The sequence below is a fragment of the Helianthus annuus genome, chromosome 4 (assembly GCF_002127325.2).
Source record: "Helianthus annuus cultivar XRQ/B chromosome 4, HanXRQr2.0-SUNRISE, whole genome shotgun sequence".
Taxonomy (NCBI): domain Eukaryota; kingdom Viridiplantae; phylum Streptophyta; class Magnoliopsida; order Asterales; family Asteraceae; genus Helianthus; species Helianthus annuus.
In genome coordinates this window covers 141,987,747-142,007,197 of record NC_035436.2, presented here as the reverse complement: position 1 = coordinate 142,007,197, position 19,451 = coordinate 141,987,747, and the positions used below count along the sequence as shown (strand labels likewise).

At 36.5% G+C, this 19,451-nt stretch overlaps 3 protein-coding genes and 1 long non-coding RNA gene across 9 annotated transcripts; 2 read left to right on the top strand and 2 right to left on the bottom strand.

Moving 5' to 3' along the window:
- Window positions 1–391: 391 nt before the first annotated feature.
- LOC110936519 lies at window positions 392–3,688 on the bottom strand. 6 transcript variants are annotated; one of them, XR_004891392.1, is made up of 4 exons: window positions 2,288–3,688; window positions 1,653–2,179; window positions 978–1,562; window positions 392–899 (listed from the first exon to the last, which is right to left on the bottom strand). It is a non-coding gene; the product is annotated as an uncharacterized LOC110936519 (long non-coding RNA). The 6 variants fall into 6 exon arrangements; XR_004891388.1 differs by having other exon boundaries at window positions 978–2,179; XR_004891390.1 differs by having other exon boundaries at window positions 392–1,562.
- An 82-nt stretch (window positions 3,689–3,770) lies between these two features.
- LOC110936518 (FHA domain-containing protein FHA2) lies at window positions 3,771–8,873 on the top strand. The gene is made up of 3 exons (XM_022178928.2): window positions 3,771–4,428; window positions 7,775–7,932; window positions 8,453–8,873. The coding sequence occupies exons 1-3, from the start codon at window positions 3,834–3,836 to the stop codon at window positions 8,660–8,662; spliced, it is 963 nt and encodes a 320-aa protein (XP_022034620.1). The 5' UTR covers window positions 3,771–3,833; the 3' UTR covers window positions 8,663–8,873.
- Window positions 8,874–10,580: 1,707 nt separating this feature from the next.
- LOC110936517 (serine/threonine-protein kinase Aurora-3) lies at window positions 10,581–15,559 on the bottom strand. Its single transcript, XM_022178927.2, has 6 exons — window positions 15,416–15,559; window positions 15,067–15,309; window positions 11,712–11,807; window positions 11,238–11,452; window positions 11,032–11,104; window positions 10,581–10,909 (listed from the first exon to the last, which is right to left on the bottom strand). Exons 1-6 carry the CDS (start codon window positions 15,521–15,523, stop codon window positions 10,808–10,810), a joined length of 837 nt encoding a protein of 278 aa, XP_022034619.1. The 5' UTR covers window positions 15,524–15,559; the 3' UTR covers window positions 10,581–10,807.
- A 1,272-nt stretch (window positions 15,560–16,831) lies between these two features.
- LOC118491554 lies at window positions 16,832–17,792 on the top strand. Its single transcript, XM_035989413.1, has 2 exons — window positions 16,832–17,023; window positions 17,370–17,792. The coding sequence occupies exons 1-2, from the start codon at window positions 16,832–16,834 to the stop codon at window positions 17,790–17,792; spliced, it is 615 nt and encodes a 204-aa protein (XP_035845306.1).
- Window positions 17,793–19,451: the final 1,659 nt, after the last annotated feature.

Genomic DNA, 19,451 nt, shown 5'->3' with positions numbered 1-19,451 from the left:
AAATAAGTAAACAGGTTTGGCGGGTGTGTCTATACCTCTCATACTCTGTATATTTTTATCTTACAACTCTAATATTTTCAAACCCGACAATTACCTAGTAAGCATTGTTGAAGATACTTTAGCTGAGACTTTATACTCACAATCTTGTATATGAAATAAAGTAAATAGTTATATTGTTTAATATGTAATATCAATTTATGAGTGGTGGATATGTTTTGTATATCAAAATATTTATAGTTGTAAGCTAAAAATATACATATCATACACATTGCTTACACGTATGCATGTATGCTATTTGCATAAATTAGTGAAATCTATTCATAATTAAATATTGAATGAAAATATATATATCGAAAAACGAAATAGTTTAAAGATAAAAAGTAAATTCAAATACCAAAACTTTGCATATGTGTTATTCAACCGAGAAAATAATAATTTTGAGTATTATTTCATAAAACGGTTTAAATACCGTTCTAAAAACATGTCAAAACTAAGTTTAAAAACCAATTCTTAGAACATGCCAAAACCATGTTCTAAACCATGGTTCAACTTCAAAACTTACAACCATCCTCACATCAAACCAACCCTTCCTCAGCCATTCTTCAAAAAAACATTCGAGGAGAGTAAGAGACAGAGGAGTGGGGGACGGACCACCAGTGGTGGCCGGTTTTGGCGGCGGGAAAACATTCCAGCTGTGCAACTCCATCACAAAAATGTCACCACCACCTGACCGCAACCACCAAACAGCCGCCGTCACATCTTAGGAATTCCCGACTCTTCTCTCTCTCTCATCTCACCCTCTCCCTACCACTATTGTCGGAAACCACTCTGCCAATACCGCCGATAACCCACACAACTACCACCGCCGGAAAACGTCGTCAATCCCTAGATATGGGTCTCTGAAAAAAAAAACATTAAAAAGGGTTGAATCGAGTGGCAATCTTGTAATGTAATTTTAGACAAAGGGGGAATATTACAATTTCGTCGATGCTATTCAGGCCGCCAACAAACAAATCTCGGTCACCTACGAAGTTTATCAAACATGCAAACAGAAAAGGATAACTGAGAGTTTTCATACTTAACCAAGGTTGCCGGTAGGCCTATTTACCCGCCCGGAGAACTGTCTTAAACCTACTGACTCGAAAGCCAAAAGCACACCTGATGTGGCAGTGTCACCACCCGTCATTGTCCCGACCGAACATTATGTTACAACTTCTTCCGAAACCAAAAGGGAGTCACCTCGCCGGTTGAAAATAGTGAAGATGAAAATGAGAGAAGCAAAATAGAGTGATTAAATTGAACATCACGCCTAGGCAACACCCAGAGATTTTTTTTGTGTTTTTGTCGTGACGTGGTTGCGACAGTCGGTGCTGACAACTTTGGGAAGCATGAACATAGATTAGAGTTCTTCTTCATAACACATAATTAGTCAACACCCACATTCTCTCTCCATGGCATTCTTGTAATTTATGTGGAGGATGAAACAAAGGACAAAATAGTAATTTTGGCTGTGCACCGACCTTGGTCTAAACACATTACCTAAGTCATCCATTTTGCTACAACTAAAAATGACATCAAAGTCTTGCCAACAAATGATGTAATGCGAAATTAAGGAAAAAAATATAAAAGACACACATAATTGTTAGTCATACCTGATAGCCACCAATTACATGAAGGATGGAAAACATGTTAGCCATAACAATAAGCCATCTTGGGTGATCCAAAGTCATAGAAGTTGCAAATTGGAAAAAAAAAACAATAATAAAAATTAATGACATATGTGTTTTCTATGAGTAGTAGAAAAATCATACAAAGAGCAAAAGTATGGGATTCCACCCAGTAGGTGTTTTCATCAAGAACACACATATTACATATATATAGACGTACACTTTGACTTTGATATATGAAAGTTATTTTGACTTTCTTCTCTGCCTAAATCACATAGGGACATACTAATTCTGTATTAACATGTTTGCAGCTTTTTGAAACTTTTAAGTTCTAATAAGCGTACCCGCAATCCTCGCAGCCAAATGCATAACCATACGATAAAATCCCTTTGGATTTTGGCATCTGATAAACCAAAACAGGGAATATGCAGAATTAGCTGAAGACAAAACGGGCCAAATAGGTGAAGAATCACCGAAAGTGTAACTTGTTTCACACATCCTTCTCCAAGATCCTGTTATTTTAATACAAAATTTATAAAAGCGATTACTGAAACCATAGAGCTCAGATGACAAAATATAGATTACAAAATTGAGAAAATATTTTGAAAAAAATGTTCCACCTCAACATGATTTGGCCTGACCTGTATTCGAATAATGAGCCGTCTTGACTCATTACGCACCCCGCCCTACCCATGTCTCAACCTATCGTAATTGTATGGGTGGATTAAACTCATACCTCATAGTTATATTCGGATAAAAAGCATACATGGTAACAGTTTCCTGCAATTGGTGATTTGGTGCATCATGTGTTCTTAGGATATGAATAGCTAATCTTATAAACAACAAAAGTTGAAGTTTCTGTTGTGTTTACCATTAACAAAAAAAAGTTAACTTTGCGACATCAACTATTTTAAGATATAGCAAGTTAGACTATGGGGTATGGGGCGTGGGTTGGGTACAAACGCCCAAGTCACCACCCCGGGTGGGCTTGGGTTTCGGCGTGGCCCCTTGGGCGGGGGTTTCAGCCCGGGCGTTGGGCGGGCCTAGCGGTCTTCCGTGGCTGGGTTGGCTAGGCTATAGGTGGCTAGGCTTTTTTTTTTTAATTTTGTATGTATTTTTATAATAGTTGAAAAAAAAATTATAACGCGTGGCCAACCCACACGGGCTAGCCACGCCCCGCCATACCAACCCAACATGCAACTGACCAGCAGTGCCCTCGAAGTCCACGTGTCAATCCATGCCCCAAACCCCCGCCCCACCATACCCCACGGTCTTAGCAGCAACATAATATTTAAGTGTAACGATACTACAGGTCTAAAGCAATAGTATGACCGTTGAATACTGATTGAACTATGCTCGATCAAAATTCAAATAATCATCAATGACTACAACATATGATACATACATTTATACGAATCAAATTGATGATTGGATTAGGTTATTAGAACCTAAAACGGAAAAAATAAGTAAAATTTACCGATTCAAACCCCAATCTCTGATACATCCTCATTGAGAGAGTAACAAACACCGGTGTTGCTGCTTCCGGAGTCATGGCAACAGCATCGAGTTTCCAATAGATCGCCAAAATACAAAGCAGGGAGCTGCTGAGATCACCAGAATTATGGTCATAGTTGTAGCGGTCCTGAAAACCCTAAACCACCAGAGTCACGCAACAACTTGAGAGCACCGGATTCTGTTCAAATGTTATTGCATGAGATCGATCTACAGACAACACAACAGATCGGGCCTGGAAAACCTAACCCCGTCATACCGCCGCCGGATTACAACCACCGTGACTCCCTAAACTCCTTCGGAACTGTTGTTACCTGCGAGCACTGCAAACGTATAGCAGGTGTGCGCGGATCACATCATTCTTGTGGATTTACCCTATTTGGTTCGCTGATTTTGACCGTCGATCGTGGTATCAGATCGTACATATTCACCTAGAGTTTTGAGAGGCTTTAACACGGTGAGGGAGGTGGTGAACAAATATTGGACGTCGGATCTAGCATTTTTGTAAAGGATGAAACAAAGGACAAAATAGTAATTTTGGCTGTGCACCGACCTTTATCTTTAAGGTTATATAAATAAATAAAACAAAATTGCATCCACCAGTCGTGAATGAGCACATACATCCATCCACTTTAGAAAGAACCCTAGAACAACATGGGAAGCAGCAGCAGCGATGTAGAAGCAGGATTCGCAAAGCTCCAAGGCGAAGACTTCGAATACTACATGCAAACCTACTCCATCATCCTCGGCCGCAACTCCAAGAAATCCACCGTCGACGTCGACCTCTCCTCCTTAGGCGGCGGCATGAACATCTCCCGCCACCACGCCCGCATCTTCTACGACTTCCAACGACGCCGTTTCGCCCTTGAAGTCCTCGGCAAAAACGGCTGTTCCGTTGAAGGCGTCCTCCATCTCCCCGGCACCCCTCCTGTCAAACTCGACTCTCAAGATCTCCTTCAGATCGGCGATAAGGAGTTTTACTTTTTACTTCCTGTTAGAAGCATTTTATCTGCCCCAATTGCCCCTCCACGTCAGCATTTTTCCTCAAACCCTAGTAGTGTTAATGTTATGGTTAATTATCAGTCTCCGATTAGGGTCAAGAAGAGTGGAAGGGGTAGGCTTGGTGGTGATTTTGAAGATGAGTATGAGGATGATGATGATGATGCTGTTGGTGGTGGGAAGAAGGTGAGGATGGGTGGTGGAGATGTGTATGCTGCCGCCTCTGGTTCGGGTGGGAAATCGCTTTCCGGTTAGTGGTTATATGTTTTTTTTTTTTTTATGTTTTTTATATGTATACAATGTGACAATACTTGATGATACTGAGAGTGTTGGCGCCTGTCGGTGAATTCGGGTTACAACTTACAAGAAATAATGTTTATATGGTATACTTTTGTTCTGTGATTGTTGCAAGTTTGTTTATATAAGATAAAAATGAAGCAAATCTGAGCTTGATATAATTAGTATCAGTTATTGCTTAATAACGTTGCGGTAGTCGGTAGAATCTTGTTTTTGTGGAATGCCAATGGAGTAACAATTGCGTATATCAGATGATTATTACGGCAATTAGATTGAATAATGTGTTGTTTTATAGAGATATTGATTATGCAATTAGCATGTCTGGCAGAGGCTTAAATAATGGTTGCATAAAGATTTGTAGGAACCATAGTTATTAAAGGTGCTAGGCGCACTCAAGGCGCATAGGCCTTGCCTGGGCCTAGGCGCAAGGCACAAAATAAGCGAGGGCCTGAGAAAAGAAAAGCGCACGATGAAAAAAAATGAAAAATATATTATGTATTAGAAAAATAATAATATTTTTCAAATAAAATAAACAAAAGCTATTATATAAGGTTTGATATCATATATTTTGTACCAAAAGTTCTAAAATATTTAGTGTATTGGTGTAGAAAAGTAGTTTGCCTTGGATAAAAGTAGAAACCTAGCTAGAATTTTGCCGGAATTTAGAGAATTTGGCCGGAAAATATCGGACTTCTAGGAATCTCGTTGAAATCTACGCCCAAACCATCACCTGGAGAATTAAAGCGCAATTGCCTCGACTGGAAAATAGGCCTAGGCGCAAGAGGCGATGGCTTTTAACACCTATGGTAGGAACGCGTAAAATTGCAGTATTTTGAAGCATGTAAAACTGCAATAATATGAGCTGTCTTTACTAATTTTAGCAAACAGAAGCTGGTCACTTAAAGCTAGTGGGCAGAGTCACAAAATTCTCCGTGAAAAATACGTAGTATGAATGATTGAGTTGTTAATGCTTTAAAAAGGAGGAAAATGGAATATAACTCTAAACTGATGTTTATTTCGTCTTTAAAGTTTCTTGTTTTGTTCGAATAACATGCATAGTTAAATGCTCTACTGTTTATTACTGCATTATGATCTTGAATAGCTGCTGGGTACACACCTTTTGGCATCCATAAATGTCTATCAAATTTGTTTATCTTCTTTTTTTGCTTCCTTTAGAAAAGTTGTTTTTCTTGTATCAGAAATTCAGAATGAAGGAAACTTAGCGTCTGTTTCTGAAATATATCCCTGAAGCCAAATAGGGAAGGTGTATTGATAATTGCAGCCCATTGAACACGTAGAAAGTGTATAACTATGTTTTGAATGGGAAAAAACAGTTAATTTCGTAATTCCTGTAGGGGTTTCTAAATAATGTGTTGGTAAATGGTTATGGGATTACACCCATCGAATTTGATAGTGGCCAATATTTAGTGAGTTTTGCTAAAATTGAAGCAAAGTTTGAGGTATATCTGATCAAGCACTCAAGTTCTTCCCCATTTTTGAAGTATGTATTTGCATAGTTGTCAATAGCGGCTATAGCGCGCTATGTAGCGAGGCGACCAAGTGTCGCTATCACAGTTAGTTTTTTTTTTTTTTTTTATGTAAATAGCAATTAGATATAGCTATAAAATAGCTGGATTTATAGGTTTTTTGTTAAATATACATGTAAAATAGCATATATGCCGAGGTATTTTGATATAATATACATTTAAAAAATTTCAAAATTCTTTTTCTAGTGTATCGCTATTTATAAAATAGCGGTTGCTATTTGTCGCTATTCGCTATTAACAACTATGCGTATTTGTGCTGATTTCAGCATTGCACAAGGAAATTTCTCTATTTGAATTACTTTGTTCATTAAAAACTTGATGAGACAGCTTTATGGATTTCCTCATTCTTTCTAACAAGTAACAACTTGTATATAAAAGTGTGTGTGGTATTGGTGGAATTGTATTTAGGGTTCTCTAAGTGTGTTTTACACATTTAATGTACAATGAGTCATGCTTGTGTTGCAACTATGAATGCGTATGATTTGAATCATCATATGCGTCTTCGTATCCGTCAGTTTAGTACATACGAATTGCTCCATTATTCTCCAGTCATTAGTTTTACAATTTATTTTAATTTTCAATATATATCTCCTTTCTGCCGGCATGTGATTCCACAACTCATCTGCTCAGAGTCTCTTAGCCTTTCATCCTTTACTCCCTTTTATATATTTCTTTAATATTGTTGTATACAATTTATCATTTTTGAAATAACTCTTAACGTTCTCAAGTGATTAATAGATATAAATATCTATACACACACATATATTCGTGTATTGTTTACCCTTGCCTTAGCCCAGTAATATAATCTGGCGCATACCACAGTGCAATTGTAATGCACATGAAAATGTAGAGGTCACAAAATGACTGAATTGTGTTATGAGTCAAAATGGGTAAAATTTTCGTGCGGGTCAAAACATGCCATTGTCAAGTTGGTTGTGCAATTTTTGCTATCCATTTAGTTTGAATCTTTTAGATATATAACTAGGTAGAGGATCCTGTAAAAAAGGCCTAAAGTGTGAGAAAGATAAGAAAGAATCTCAGCCATTAGATCTTTTGATCTAATGGTTGAGATCAATAGGGACCAAATTGTAAAATATTTTCATTAATTTGGACTGATTTGAAATATCTAGGGGCAATCTAGTCTTTAAATCCACTAGAAATTAGGTAATGCACATGTAACTTCCCCCCGTCTTTTTTAAACGTCAATAACTTTTTATACGTAACTTTAAAAAAAATTACACCATAATAACGAGCGTTTTTTTATCTTTAATATGAGTACCATATTGCTATACTTATATAGAGAAAAAAATATGTTTCGATAAGATGTTTAGTCAATGAATGGTGTTATATACTTGCTGAATGGTGTTATATACTTGCTGAATGGTGTTATATACTTACTGAATGGTGTTATATACTTGCTGAATGCTGAATGGTGTTATATACTTGCTGAATGGTGTTATATACTTGCTGAATGATGTTATATACTTCCTATAATTAAGGTGGTGGTTATGGGAAGTTTTTAATTAATTGAATTAATGATAAAATTACTTGTTTACCCTTTTCAATTAATTTAGATCTAATGGCTGAGATTCTTTCTTACCTTTCTCACACTTTTGGTCTTTTTTACAATAACCTTACCCTATATAACTAAATAAGGTATTACATATGATTACCAAAACTGTATTATTACTGTAGTTGTATAACATTTCATTAATATGTTAAATGAAATGACTTTTTCTGTTGTTTTTGTAGATAAGAAGTCTGAGGGAAGGTCAAGAGTTGACCGAGAGTCTGACAATCTTCAGCTGTTGCAGTTAGAAGAGAAAGATGTAGTATCATCTGTAGCTACCGTGTTATCAGATCTTTGTGGGCCCAGTGAATGGATGCCGATGGAGAAACTTCATGCTGAGGTTAGAGCCATCTTTTCTTCTGATCTTTGGTCCCACATGTTTCTTGAGGTGGCAAGTTGGGCGGGTTGAATAACGGGTCAAAACGGGCATAGGTTAAAATGGGTTGTTTTTATATATGGGCCTGGTCGGTGGTATGACAGGGGTAGTTATGTCATGCAAAGTGACGGTGGTATGACACACGATTCAAACAATGTCATGATTCACGAATAAGGTTTGCATTGTTTGCTTTAAGTTTCAAAACAAGTTATAAAAATCCTATTGTTTTAACAAATATGACAGAATGTGGAGGTTCAAGTGACTAGCTGTTTTGTTGCAAAGAGAAGTAAAAATAAAGTTCTGTTACTCGTTTTGGGCTTTTGACACTTTCATTGTTGGTCTCATTTATATTATACAGGAATAAATAAATTAAAGGCGGGATGTAACACAACCCACCAAATCGATGTTTATGCTGCAAGATCATTGTGATTTTTTTTTTTTTTTTTTTACTAATGACAAGCTTTTTGTGGTTTACTGGATGCAGTTGGTGGAACAATATGGCAGCGTGTGGCATCATGGTCGCGTTAGGAGATATCTAACTTCTGAGGATCATTCGGTTCCTGAAGCCAAGGGCAAACCATGGTTCGGGCTGCTTATGTTATTGAGGAAATATCCTGAACATTTTGTTATAAACACTAGGTCTAAAGGCAGGGTCACATTGGAGTTTGTATCACTCGTCTCGCTTATTTCATGAGATCTCAGATCTGTAAGGTGATAAAGTGTTTTCCTTCTAACAAGATTGCAATGGATCAAAAGTCTTTTCATTGTGAGTAAATTATTAGGTCCCCAATCGTAGTCAACTTAAAATGTATTGTGGTCGTGTATGTCGAATTGACCTTTTTTTGTAATAAATCGATAACAAAACATGTCTTTTTTTTAGAATGTTAAGCAATTGATTGAGTTTAGTTGGTTTTATGAACACTAACTAGTGGAAATTACCCGCGCGATGCAGGAGAAGAAACACATTTATTACAAAATAAAAAAAAAAGTTTATTTACTATTGTATTAGGTTTAATAATTAATTACACAAATTTTGACATGCCCAAAAGATACCGAAACGTCTTTTACGTCGATCCAAAACCACAAAAGTGAATGTTGCCGTTGGTATTGGTTTGATATGGTGATATGGTAGCAGTTATCGGTATTACTTTTTCAATATGTTAACAAAAAAGGTTTATTACGTACTGGCAGTACCAAAACCAAAAGTAGTAAAAACGCTAACTGAACAGTGAATACCATACCCATTATACTAGTAGTACAAAAATACCGAAACAACTCATTTCGAAACCAAAAACCGTAAAAATGAATACCAATACCAGATTGTCAGATTGAAACAAAATTTGTAAACATGAATATCGGTACTGATGTTCGGCCAATTCTTGCACCGTAAGTATCAGTATTCTGTATATATTACAATAAAACTTGGTTTTGAATATAACTTTGCTCTTAATAAAACTTACATAGGATATTAACAAAAAAACAAAAGTATGTACCTAGATTTTTTTTAAAGTTAACGGATTCAAGTTATTAGAGTAAAATCAAATTAAATGGTAGAGTGGTACGTTTTGTTTTCCCAGCCACCCACGTTCGATCCCCTAAGCCCAATTCTCACAAGGCATTTGTTTCTGTTTTCTGGTTCGTTTCTGTGCTTGTCTGTTTGTACTACTTTTAGCTTCTTGCTAAGGAGCTGCTTCTTTTGTTGTGTGAATAAAGATCCATCTTTGGCCAGTCATAAAAAATGATACATGAATGCGCAGCATGATATATATGTAGGCATACATATAAATACATAGAAATATGAAAGTTTGAAAAGGAAAATTCAAGGACCTTATTGACTAAACTTGCATCGATCAAGCTAACATTAGCTCCCAAACGTTTCTGCAACGGTAGCAGCTCGTTAAACTGCTTCTGCAATAACATAAAACCATTTCATAAGTTGCACAAAATATATATACATGGAAGCAACTGCAAACAGGCAACTTTTGTTACACTAATAGCGGCTATAATGAAGGCGGATGTACCTGTAACAAACAGTCTAAGTAGTTCGTAACTCGGCTCACATCATTTGGATTGGCTACATCAACAATTTGCTCCAACCAACAAGTTCTAAAAGTGACACTATCAGCCCCTGAACTTCTATAAACTGTAAGAAACAGAACTAAACTTCTTTACACACAAGTTGTGCAATTACCATTCTACCCTTAAGCAAACCATCTTCTATGCAGCTTGTTTAACTACCTTTAACGACCACTTTACTTTATTTGACCTGCTGAATTGTTGATTAAACAACTATTTCATAACAAATTAAATTGGTTTCAATCTGCTCTAACAAAGATCTACTGTGACAATAAATCTGCAATTGCTCTAACTAAAAATCCAGTGTTTCATGGCAAAAGCAAGCACATCAGGATTAGATATCATTTTAACCGGGAGCTGGTTAACGATGAAGACATCAAAGTTGAATATTGCAGCACCAAGGAACAGTTAGCTGATCGCTTTACAAAGACTTTGCAAGTCGGGAACTTCAATCGTCTCCAAGAAAAATTAGGCATTTCTCCTGTCTAGCTTAAGCTGGAAAGTTAAAAATAAGCCAGACCATTCAACGCATGCAATAGTTTCCCAAGTTTTTTAAATAATAAAAAATTCTGCCATACGTTTTAGCATTGTGTTCATCTTTTCTCCATACGAATGGGAAATTTACAAACTGATCTGTTAATAAAGTTTTAACATAAAGATAGGATTATACAAATTACAGAGCCATATTCAGACATTCTCTAATTGAGTGTAATAAAAAGCAGCAGCAATAGGCTACCAAATTCACACACATTTGGGCTAAAGTTCATTCGGGAAAAGAACCATTGGGATCAGCATTCATGATGATCCAAGGATGCTTCAAAATCTTGTCAAGGGGGAGCCTTTTCGCAGAGTCTTTCACTAAAAGCTGCATTTGTTCAAACAATAATATATATTATAAAAATATAGGAAACAAATATTTCACCTTTAAACTTAGTACTCAATCTCGTAACATGATCGATTTTTGGCGAATATAACATTACAACTTACTTGTAAGATGAGATCTTTAGCTTCAGTAGAAACATGAGGGGTAGAAGGAAAGGTGAGATCAACCTTCATAATCCTGGGCAGATAACAAATATTTTATTATTTAGTTGAACTGAAGGTGTCAATTTTGATCCGTTTACTTACAAATGAGGATTTGGGTTTGTTTTACTTTTAAATGGGTGGTAAAATAATCGATTAACGTTTCTTACCTTCGAAATGTATCTGCTTGGCTGTCTGCCTCGAAAGGAGGAACACCATAGAGAAACTCATAACACAAAACACCTAAAGTCCAATTATCAACTGCATAATCATGAGCTTTATTTTCCACCATCTCTGGTGCTAGATAGTCTAATGTTCCACACATTGTGTGTCTCTTGTTTGTTGACTGAACAGACCACCCAAAATCCGCTATCTTTAATCGACCCTGCCATCAAATGTCGAACGGTCACTTAAACTTATGGTTTTTCTCCTTTTTCATATGTTACATTTATTTGTTTTGTGAATTTAGAGAGACAACCGAGCTTGAGAAGAGACAAGTTCCATGTTGCACTACTCGTAGAAAGTTTTAGGAATTTCAAGCGATTTTCTTTTTAATCAAGATTGCTAAGAATTATTTAAAAATAAAGCAAATGAAAAAAATGCCTTATTCAACAAGTGATGGTTATCTCAAGTTCTCAACTTACCTCGTGATCAAGCAACAAGTTCTCCGGCTTGATATCTCGATGGATAACATGCTTCTCATGACAGTATGCTAATGCATGTGTAAGGCTGGCAATGTACTACATTCAGAAAAATGGATATAAATTAAAATGGCATCAGCATCACCTTAACTGATACTATAAATTTCCATTTAAATACCAATTCTATACATTTAACATATGCATCTATACTGTCTCATCCTTATAGGGGTTTACATAGAGATAAAGTTATGAGTTTGTTTTCATAAGCTGGTGCACAGTTGTTTTGTAGCAACTAGCAAATGGGTCCAAATACACATCACATCAATGATAATTTTTTGTTTAAATTCAAGCAAAAGTTTTGTAGAAGAACTGGTATAGATCATACCATCAACATAAAGACAGATGATGATAAAATCAGTACCGTTTACTGTTGGTTCATTTTGGCTCCTTTGCAAAACAAGATACCCATCAATGCGACTATACCAGGCTCTTGGAGCCTGTTTCAAGCCATATAAGGCTTTATGTAACTTACACACTTTCATTTCTTCAAAGTCAGGAGGCTGTGTAACATACACCTCTTCTTGGAGCGACCCATTAAGAAAGTCAAACCGATGAATTGCCCAACCCTTTTGAGCTGCTACAGAAAGAACAAGTCGATGATCGACCAAGTCATTTAAAAGTATTCGGTTATCCCTTTGTTCAAAGGTGAAGGGTGTGAGCTCTGGAGTATCCGTGTGAGAACTGTTCTTCGTTCTCATGATACGTGAAGGATACGGATGCAGCTCGGCTACGTGAAATTGAGACAAAGGATACAAGAGCCTTGGCGATTATTCAACAGGCAGTACACAATAGTGTATTTTCCATAATTTCTGCAGCCACAACTGCTCGTCAAGCTGGACCATATTACAGATGCAGTTTTAGGGTGAAACTGCAACGGAGGGAATTCGAGACTCTCCAGATGAGTCAACTGCCGATTTTCTGTCTTTAGTCATGGCAACTGTCAACCAGAAGAGAGCATATGGCAAAGATGTTAGAAGTCTACCCTCAAAATGGGATCACGTAGTAACAGCCATTGAAGAAGCCAAAGATCTAACGACCTTGTCGTTTGATCAATTGATGGGATCTTTGCAATCCCATGAAGCTCGTGTTAACCGGAGTGTAGAGGTTGTTGATGAAGAACGAGGTTAATGCCTTCATGCGAGGCAGAGGGAGATCCAGCAGCAACGGTAAGAATGTTGTACAATGTTTCAATCAAAATCGCCTTGGTCATGTCAGATGGGAGTGTTGGTGTGAACCACATGTGAATGCCGTCATGGAACAAGATGAAGAGGCTTGTTGATGATGCTAATGATAGGTGACTCAGTGAGAGCATCTGATTCATTGACAGTGGTTGTTCTAACCACATGACAGGTCAAAGATCTTTGTTTAGAGAATTGGATGAGACACATAAGGTACAAGCCAGGATAGGAAACAGTAAGCATATACAGGTGAAAGAAAAAGAAGCGATAAGACTCACCATGTCAGATGGTCACTATAGAGTCTTGAATGGAGTACAATTTGCTCCTTAGGGTACAATCTCGTAAGTGTTGGCCTGTTGGGCAATTGATGATTATGCTATAGTGTTCAATGATAATGCTTGTGTCATCGTACATAAACAGTCTAGAAAGGTAATCTGTTCGATTAGAATGTCAACTAATAACATTTTTTTATTAAATGTCAGTCAAGATCTTCAAAGGGTAATAGAAGTGGTTCCTGGTCATCCAAATCAAGAGCCTCAACCACAAGTGTTGGCTGCACTATTTGACTGACTCTACGCGGGATTGTAGGGAATTAATCTCAACAGGAATTTCCTTTTGATACTAATTCAATGGTCAATACATTTGGCCTATGCATCTATACTGTCCCATACATATAGATTTATTGGGTTCGGCTTATACAGAGAAAAGTTATGAATCTGTTTTGATCAGTTGATGCAGGTGTTTTGTAGCAATTAGACCCAAACATACATCTGTTGATTTGTGTGTTGGTTAATATGTGCTATTACAGATTCTTCGCGCTAGGTTTGTCAAAGATTGTGTATTAAAACCATATCTGCAATGGTTCTTTAAACGATTATTAATTCGGATTAGGATTTGTAACTAACTTTAGAAGAACATCAACAACCATATCATTCAGTTTCTAATTACAAATTGTACTAAACGATTCCTTTAACGCACAAAAAATTGCATAAACTAATCGTCGAAACTACTAATTAACATATGGAATCAACACATCAGACCTATTTTAACTCCAAAATTGACAGAATTCATATTTCACACACCTATTCGTTAAAACTACTAATTTAACAAATAGAATCAACATTTTAGAGGTAATTTAACTACAGTCAGTAGAGCTCAAATTTCACACGCTATTCGTTAAAACTACTAATTTAACATATAGAATCAACATACTAGACCTATTTCAACTCCAGAATTCAAATTTCACACACTATACGTTAAAACTATTAATGAAACAGATAGAAACAACATTTTAGACCTATTTCAATTCCAGAATTCAAAATTCACACACTATTTGTTAAAACTACTAATCTAACAGATAAAACCACCATACCAGACCCTCCAAAATCAACAAAACTCACATCTCACGCCACAACTTACACCAAAATCCACCTCAATTTCACGATTCAACTAGCAACAACACAAGTATAACAAATCAAACAAAAAATAACTAACATAAACAGAATGATGACGCAAACCTGTTGTGCAAAAAGCTCTTTTCGAGAGAGAAAGTGGAGTGAGAGAGGAGGGGTTTTGAATGAATATACAAAAACTCATTGAGCATAAAAGAACACAAAACGTCCAAGCATTCATTAAATGAGCTCCGCTTTACAAAAAGGCGAAACCTATGGAAGAAAATCCTCAGCTTCTGATCGTCAACAGTCAACACGCATATCAGTTATGTCTGGAAATCACTTCAAGAAAAGTCCCAATTCACTTGCCTACCAGTACCCGTATGTCGACAACTTTCAAGACATCAAAACCTTGGATATTCTTCTCTAGTTCAATGGTGATTGTGGTAAAACACTACGTGAAGGAAAGTCATCATGGTTATTTGATCATACTGAATCTTATTAAATTTGGTGTTTCGTTTGGTTCAAAATCTAATTAAAATTAGATATCCTAAACCGATTTAAAGCATACTTAAAGACCTAAACCGGATACAAGCAGACACTAAGTCCTAAATCAAACCATAACCCGCACAACCTAACATCTTAGAGCATTCCAGTATAAACAGTAACATAGCGCGGGCGCGTATGTGTGTGGGAGTGTGTAAGAGAGAGAGATAAGCATATCCTTACAGTAGCAGCTTGTTGCTCAGACAAATAACCAGCTCTCCTCAGCTCTCCATACAGCTCACCTCCATGAGCATACTCCAAAATCAAAAATATCCGTTCCGCATCATGAAACCATCCGTACAGCCTCAAAACATGCGGATGCCGAAGGCTCGTTTGAATCGCCATTTCTCTCTTCAACTGGTGTTGCAGCCGGTACTTTTCAATCTGCTCTTTGAATATCACCTTCAAAGCAACTATATACTTGCTCTAATCTCAGACAACATACACAAATCAGAATCAAATTCGTTCGATAAAAAACCCTAATTTATGAAAATTGAAGTTACAGTTGTGAAATTTGAAGCGTGTGTGTTACCTTTGATTCACGAGCGAGATAAACTCTGCCGAATTTGCCCTTTCCGAGCGGTTTTCCGATCTCGAAATCGTTAATTGACCAGTTTTTCTTGGGTGATTCGGAAGCCATTGCAGAGGGTTTCAAATTGGGGGGAATATATCGATTTGAATAATAAGAGGAGTTGATTTCTTTAGTTACAAAAATAGTCCCTCAACTAATTCCTCATGTTCATTTTTAGTTATTTAACTTCTGTTTTGAGTCCAAAATTCAGTTAATTAGCTTTTGTTTAGATGTTACGAGTTATGTATGATGCATTTTAAATATCATTTTACTAGAATTACCACCCGCCGTAATGCGGCGGGTGATTTATTAGTTATATATCATGTTAGATGACAGGCAAATCTTTCTCACATAACAACGAGCCTGTGTTTAAAACCGAGAAAAAAATAACTAAGTCGATCTCTGACTCGCACGTTGCGACAGACCTCTCAAACGAGGAAAAATAGACGCGCTGCAACGGACATGTCAAACAGGAAAAAAATAGATTGAAAAGATGTTGAACCCCACACGCATGTTGCGGCGTGTTAAGTCGGAAATTTAGAACGACACGTTAAACGGAGAACTTATGAAAGATGAAAAGTATATAAGAGACTATAGTTGAAATAGAAAAAAGTGTTGAGATTAAATTGTAAAAGATGAAAAGCTTTGGGTTGAAAGTAAAAAAAAATTAAAGGGGTTAAATTGCAAAAGATGAAAACTTTTGAATTAGAAGTGAAAAATCAAATTAATCAAAAGGGTTAAAATACCAAAGATTAAAACTTTAGAGTTAAATTGCCAAAGATAAGATTGAAACTTTAGAGTGAAAAAACAATCAATTAGAGAAAAGAGATAAATAGATTTAGTTAAATTGATGTTTAATATTAGTATTATTATTAATTAATAAAAGAGATAAATAAAAAAATAAGGGTGAAAAATTACCAGAAAATGACACGTGTCCAAAAATGATTTTTGTTTATTAGTATAGAAAGATTTAAATGCAGGAGTGTACAATACTACGGTGTGAACTTAAGTGATTTACATATGTTTTATATACATGATAGAAAGCGTTGTTAAGTATAATAGTATATATCCAGTAACGATAACTGCTGAAATAACATATAGAAAGTGTTGTCTACCAGATAACTATATCCAGTAATGATAACTGCTGATATAACATTGCAGCGGTAGATCTAGAAAATCATTATAGGGACAACGTTTAAAAAAAATTCTAAGGGGTAACGAAATCGGAAAAAACGTCCACTTTTCCAAAATTTACACTACCATCGGAGCGTCAAGGGGCAACAGGGGTTACCCCTTGTTACACTCTATGTCTGCCTCTATAACATGGGGAATCAAAGTAACTACTAAGTACAAGATATTCTTGGAACCGGCCACAAGATGAGATGGGTTCGTTGGGAAAAACTGGTGAAACCGAAAGATTACGGAGGTATAGGGATGGGAGGGATCGGTGAATTTAACCACACCATGTTGGCAAAATGGTGGTGGAGGTACAAAGATGAACCTAGTCAGTTATGGGTCTCGGTTATACAAGCAATTCACAAGTCGGGGCTGGGTAAAAGCATGATCCCGGTAAAAAAAAACTATACCGGGATTATGGAGAGATATCGAGGCGGTTGAGGGTGAGCTTCATAAATGCAGCATAAATGTTCAAAATAAACTAAAGGTGTCGCTAGGAGATGGCGGGTCAATAAATTTTTGGAGTGATTCTTGGCTTCTTCAAAATCTGTTCAAACACTCATTCCCAGATTTATATCGGATCGCTAAAAAGGAAAACGGGACGGTGAAGGATTACTGGAAAGGCACAGGGGATAGCATATGGTGGGGATGGGAGTGGACCAAAAATCCCACTTCTAGCGCAGAATGGATCCAGCTTAATGCTCTGATGAATTAACTTCAACATGTGGCTATTAAGAAGGGCAAAGGCAAGTGGACGTGGGAGATTAAAGAAAATAAAGGCTTCTCTGCTAAATGCTTTAGGACGGAAATTATGAGGGTGAACGCGGTTATGGATAGCAACATCAGGTTCATATGGAACTCTTGGACGCCGCTTAAAAGAAACAATTTATTATGGAGAGTTCTGATGGGGAAAATTGCAACTAAAACTGAGTTGGTTGCTCGTGGGGTTGTTCTCCAGAATATTGTTTACGATAGGTGTGGGTATAACGATGAAGACCCAAATCACTTATTTGTGAACTGTTTGTGGGCGAGAAGCACATGGTGGCAGGTTTGTGTTTGGATGAGGATTCCGATTCCCATGGACATGAGCTCCGTTAAAAGCATTCTGGAGTCTATTATGGAAAACCCGGGATCGAGATGGAAAAAATTGTCCATACAGTGACCTTAGCAACAATCTGGAGGATTTGGTATGTTAGAAACCAAATGGTTTCTGGAAGAAGCTTCATCACGACCCGGAGGACAGTCGAGCTCATTATGGAAGACGCGTTTTTATGGGTCTGTAATAGAATGAATATTTCGCCACCAAAATGGGAGAAGTGGGTCGATTTTGATGTTGTTGAGCTTTTGTAATTGACCAGTGTTTGGGGCTGTTTTTTCTATCTTCTCTTTTCTTTTTCGGGTTGTGTATTCAGCCTCTAGCTGGCTCTTTATATATATATACACACACACAATATGGAGCGGTTTTTCAAGGCCAATGTAAACAAAACGAAAATTAAAAGCTACAAACGAAAAAACATGTTAAAAATAATAACATTCGTTTCATCTCAATGACTTATAACAATGTGTGTAATGTACATACATTTTGTTACTAATTATGTTTGTAGTTGTTAGTTTCTAATATGGCTTGTTGTGATACATTATGAGGTTATATAACATCATAACACAATGGAAATGGACATGGGCTAATTAATGACTTGTTGCTGTGCTGGGCCGGATGGCTTGAAGCTGTGTTGCTGATCACTAGGCTCAAGAGTGAAAATGAGTTGTCATTCATTCACACACAGACGTTTCTCTCTCTTCCGTTTGAGCGATTAGGGTTTCTAGAGTTTATTGTCACAGATTCATCTTGAATCTGTGAAGTTAGATTAAAAATCTTGTTAATCGTTGAAGGTTATTGTGTTAATAACCTTTAGGAGTTGTTTTGTAATTCTATTGATCTTTCTATTCATACAGATGGGTTATAAGAAAATCTTGATTTGTTCGTTGTTAAGATCTGAGTCCTGATCCATGTTTTATGACAAACATGATGCAATGAAGCATTAAACAAATATGTAAATAACCATAAAATAAAAAATGGGACTCAACATTCAATATTGTATGCTAAAATAATAAATATAAGTTTAAACAATATTTTTTTATGAATGTTAATATTCTCATATTCCTCTCATTTATCTCTTTATATATACATAGATACTAGTAGGGTGTCCGCGCGATGTGGCGGGGGCAACACTTTGCATCGCAGTACTCATTTATGGTAGTTTTCAAGTTTATTATGTTTTTTTTAAGATTTTAGGTTAATAACATTTTTGTGATTGATATACGTCATAAACGTTATACATGTTTAGTAAGTAATAGATTTAACATTTAAATAATCAATTACCTCAAGAAATCATGGATACAATAAAATAACATAGATGTATACTTTAAACCTCCTCAACTCCACCCATGTACCACATCACCCACTTTTCCTCTTGCACCCATGTCATATTTTCTTGCTTGAGGATCCTATGTATTAAAAAGAATGGGTCAAAAGTTGTTTGATGTTTAGCTTTAGTGGATAACTGGATATAACTTGTAACGCCCTGCTTTTTCATACTTTCCATAATTAGAAAGCTCGCCTTGTAATGCTATTTTTGGAAATCTTGTATTATTGTAGTCGTCTTTTCGTTGTAAAATCCGAGACTTGGATCATAAATAAAATTCGTATTTCTTTAAATTCACCATCTACATATTCATACATGTTCATACGTTCGAATTCATTGTACATCGAATCCTTATTTGTAATTCATACTTATACTTATTCACGATGCATGTCCATGCT

What these genes read in the sequence shown, in the direction of transcription:
- LOC110936518 (XM_022178928.2), top strand. Translation starts at nt 3,834, where the DNA reads ATGGGAAGCAGCAGCAGCGATGTAGAAGCAGGATTCGCAAAGCTCCAA. An exon ending in GGGTGGGAAATCGCTTTCCG is followed by an intron (nt 4,429 to 7,774) that starts GTTAGTGGTTAT and finishes TTGTTTTTGTAG; the next exon opens with ATAAGAAGTCTGAGGGAAGG. An exon ending in TGGAGAAACTTCATGCTGAG is followed by an intron (nt 7,933 to 8,452) that starts GTTAGAGCCATC and finishes TACTGGATGCAG; the next exon opens with TTGGTGGAACAATATGGCAG.
- LOC110936517 (XM_022178927.2), bottom strand. Translation starts at nt 15,523, where the DNA reads ATGGCTTCCGAATCACCCAAGAAAAACTGGTCAATTAACGATTTCGAG. An exon ending in ATCTCGCTCGTGAATCAAAG is followed by an intron (nt 15,310 to 15,415) that starts GTAACACACACG and finishes GTCTGAGATTAG; the next exon opens with AGCAAGTATATAGTTGCTTT. An exon ending in CTGAGCAACAAGCTGCTACT is followed by an intron (nt 11,808 to 15,066) that starts GTAAGGATATGC and finishes TTCTGAATGTAG; the next exon opens with TACATTGCCAGCCTTACACA.
- LOC118491554 (XM_035989413.1), top strand. Translation starts at nt 16,832, where the DNA reads ATGAGATGGGTTCGTTGGGAAAAACTGGTGAAACCGAAAGATTACGGA. An exon ending in TGGGTAAAAGCATGATCCCG is followed by an intron (nt 17,024 to 17,369) that starts GTAAAAAAAAAC and finishes GCTATTAAGAAG; the next exon opens with GGCAAAGGCAAGTGGACGTG.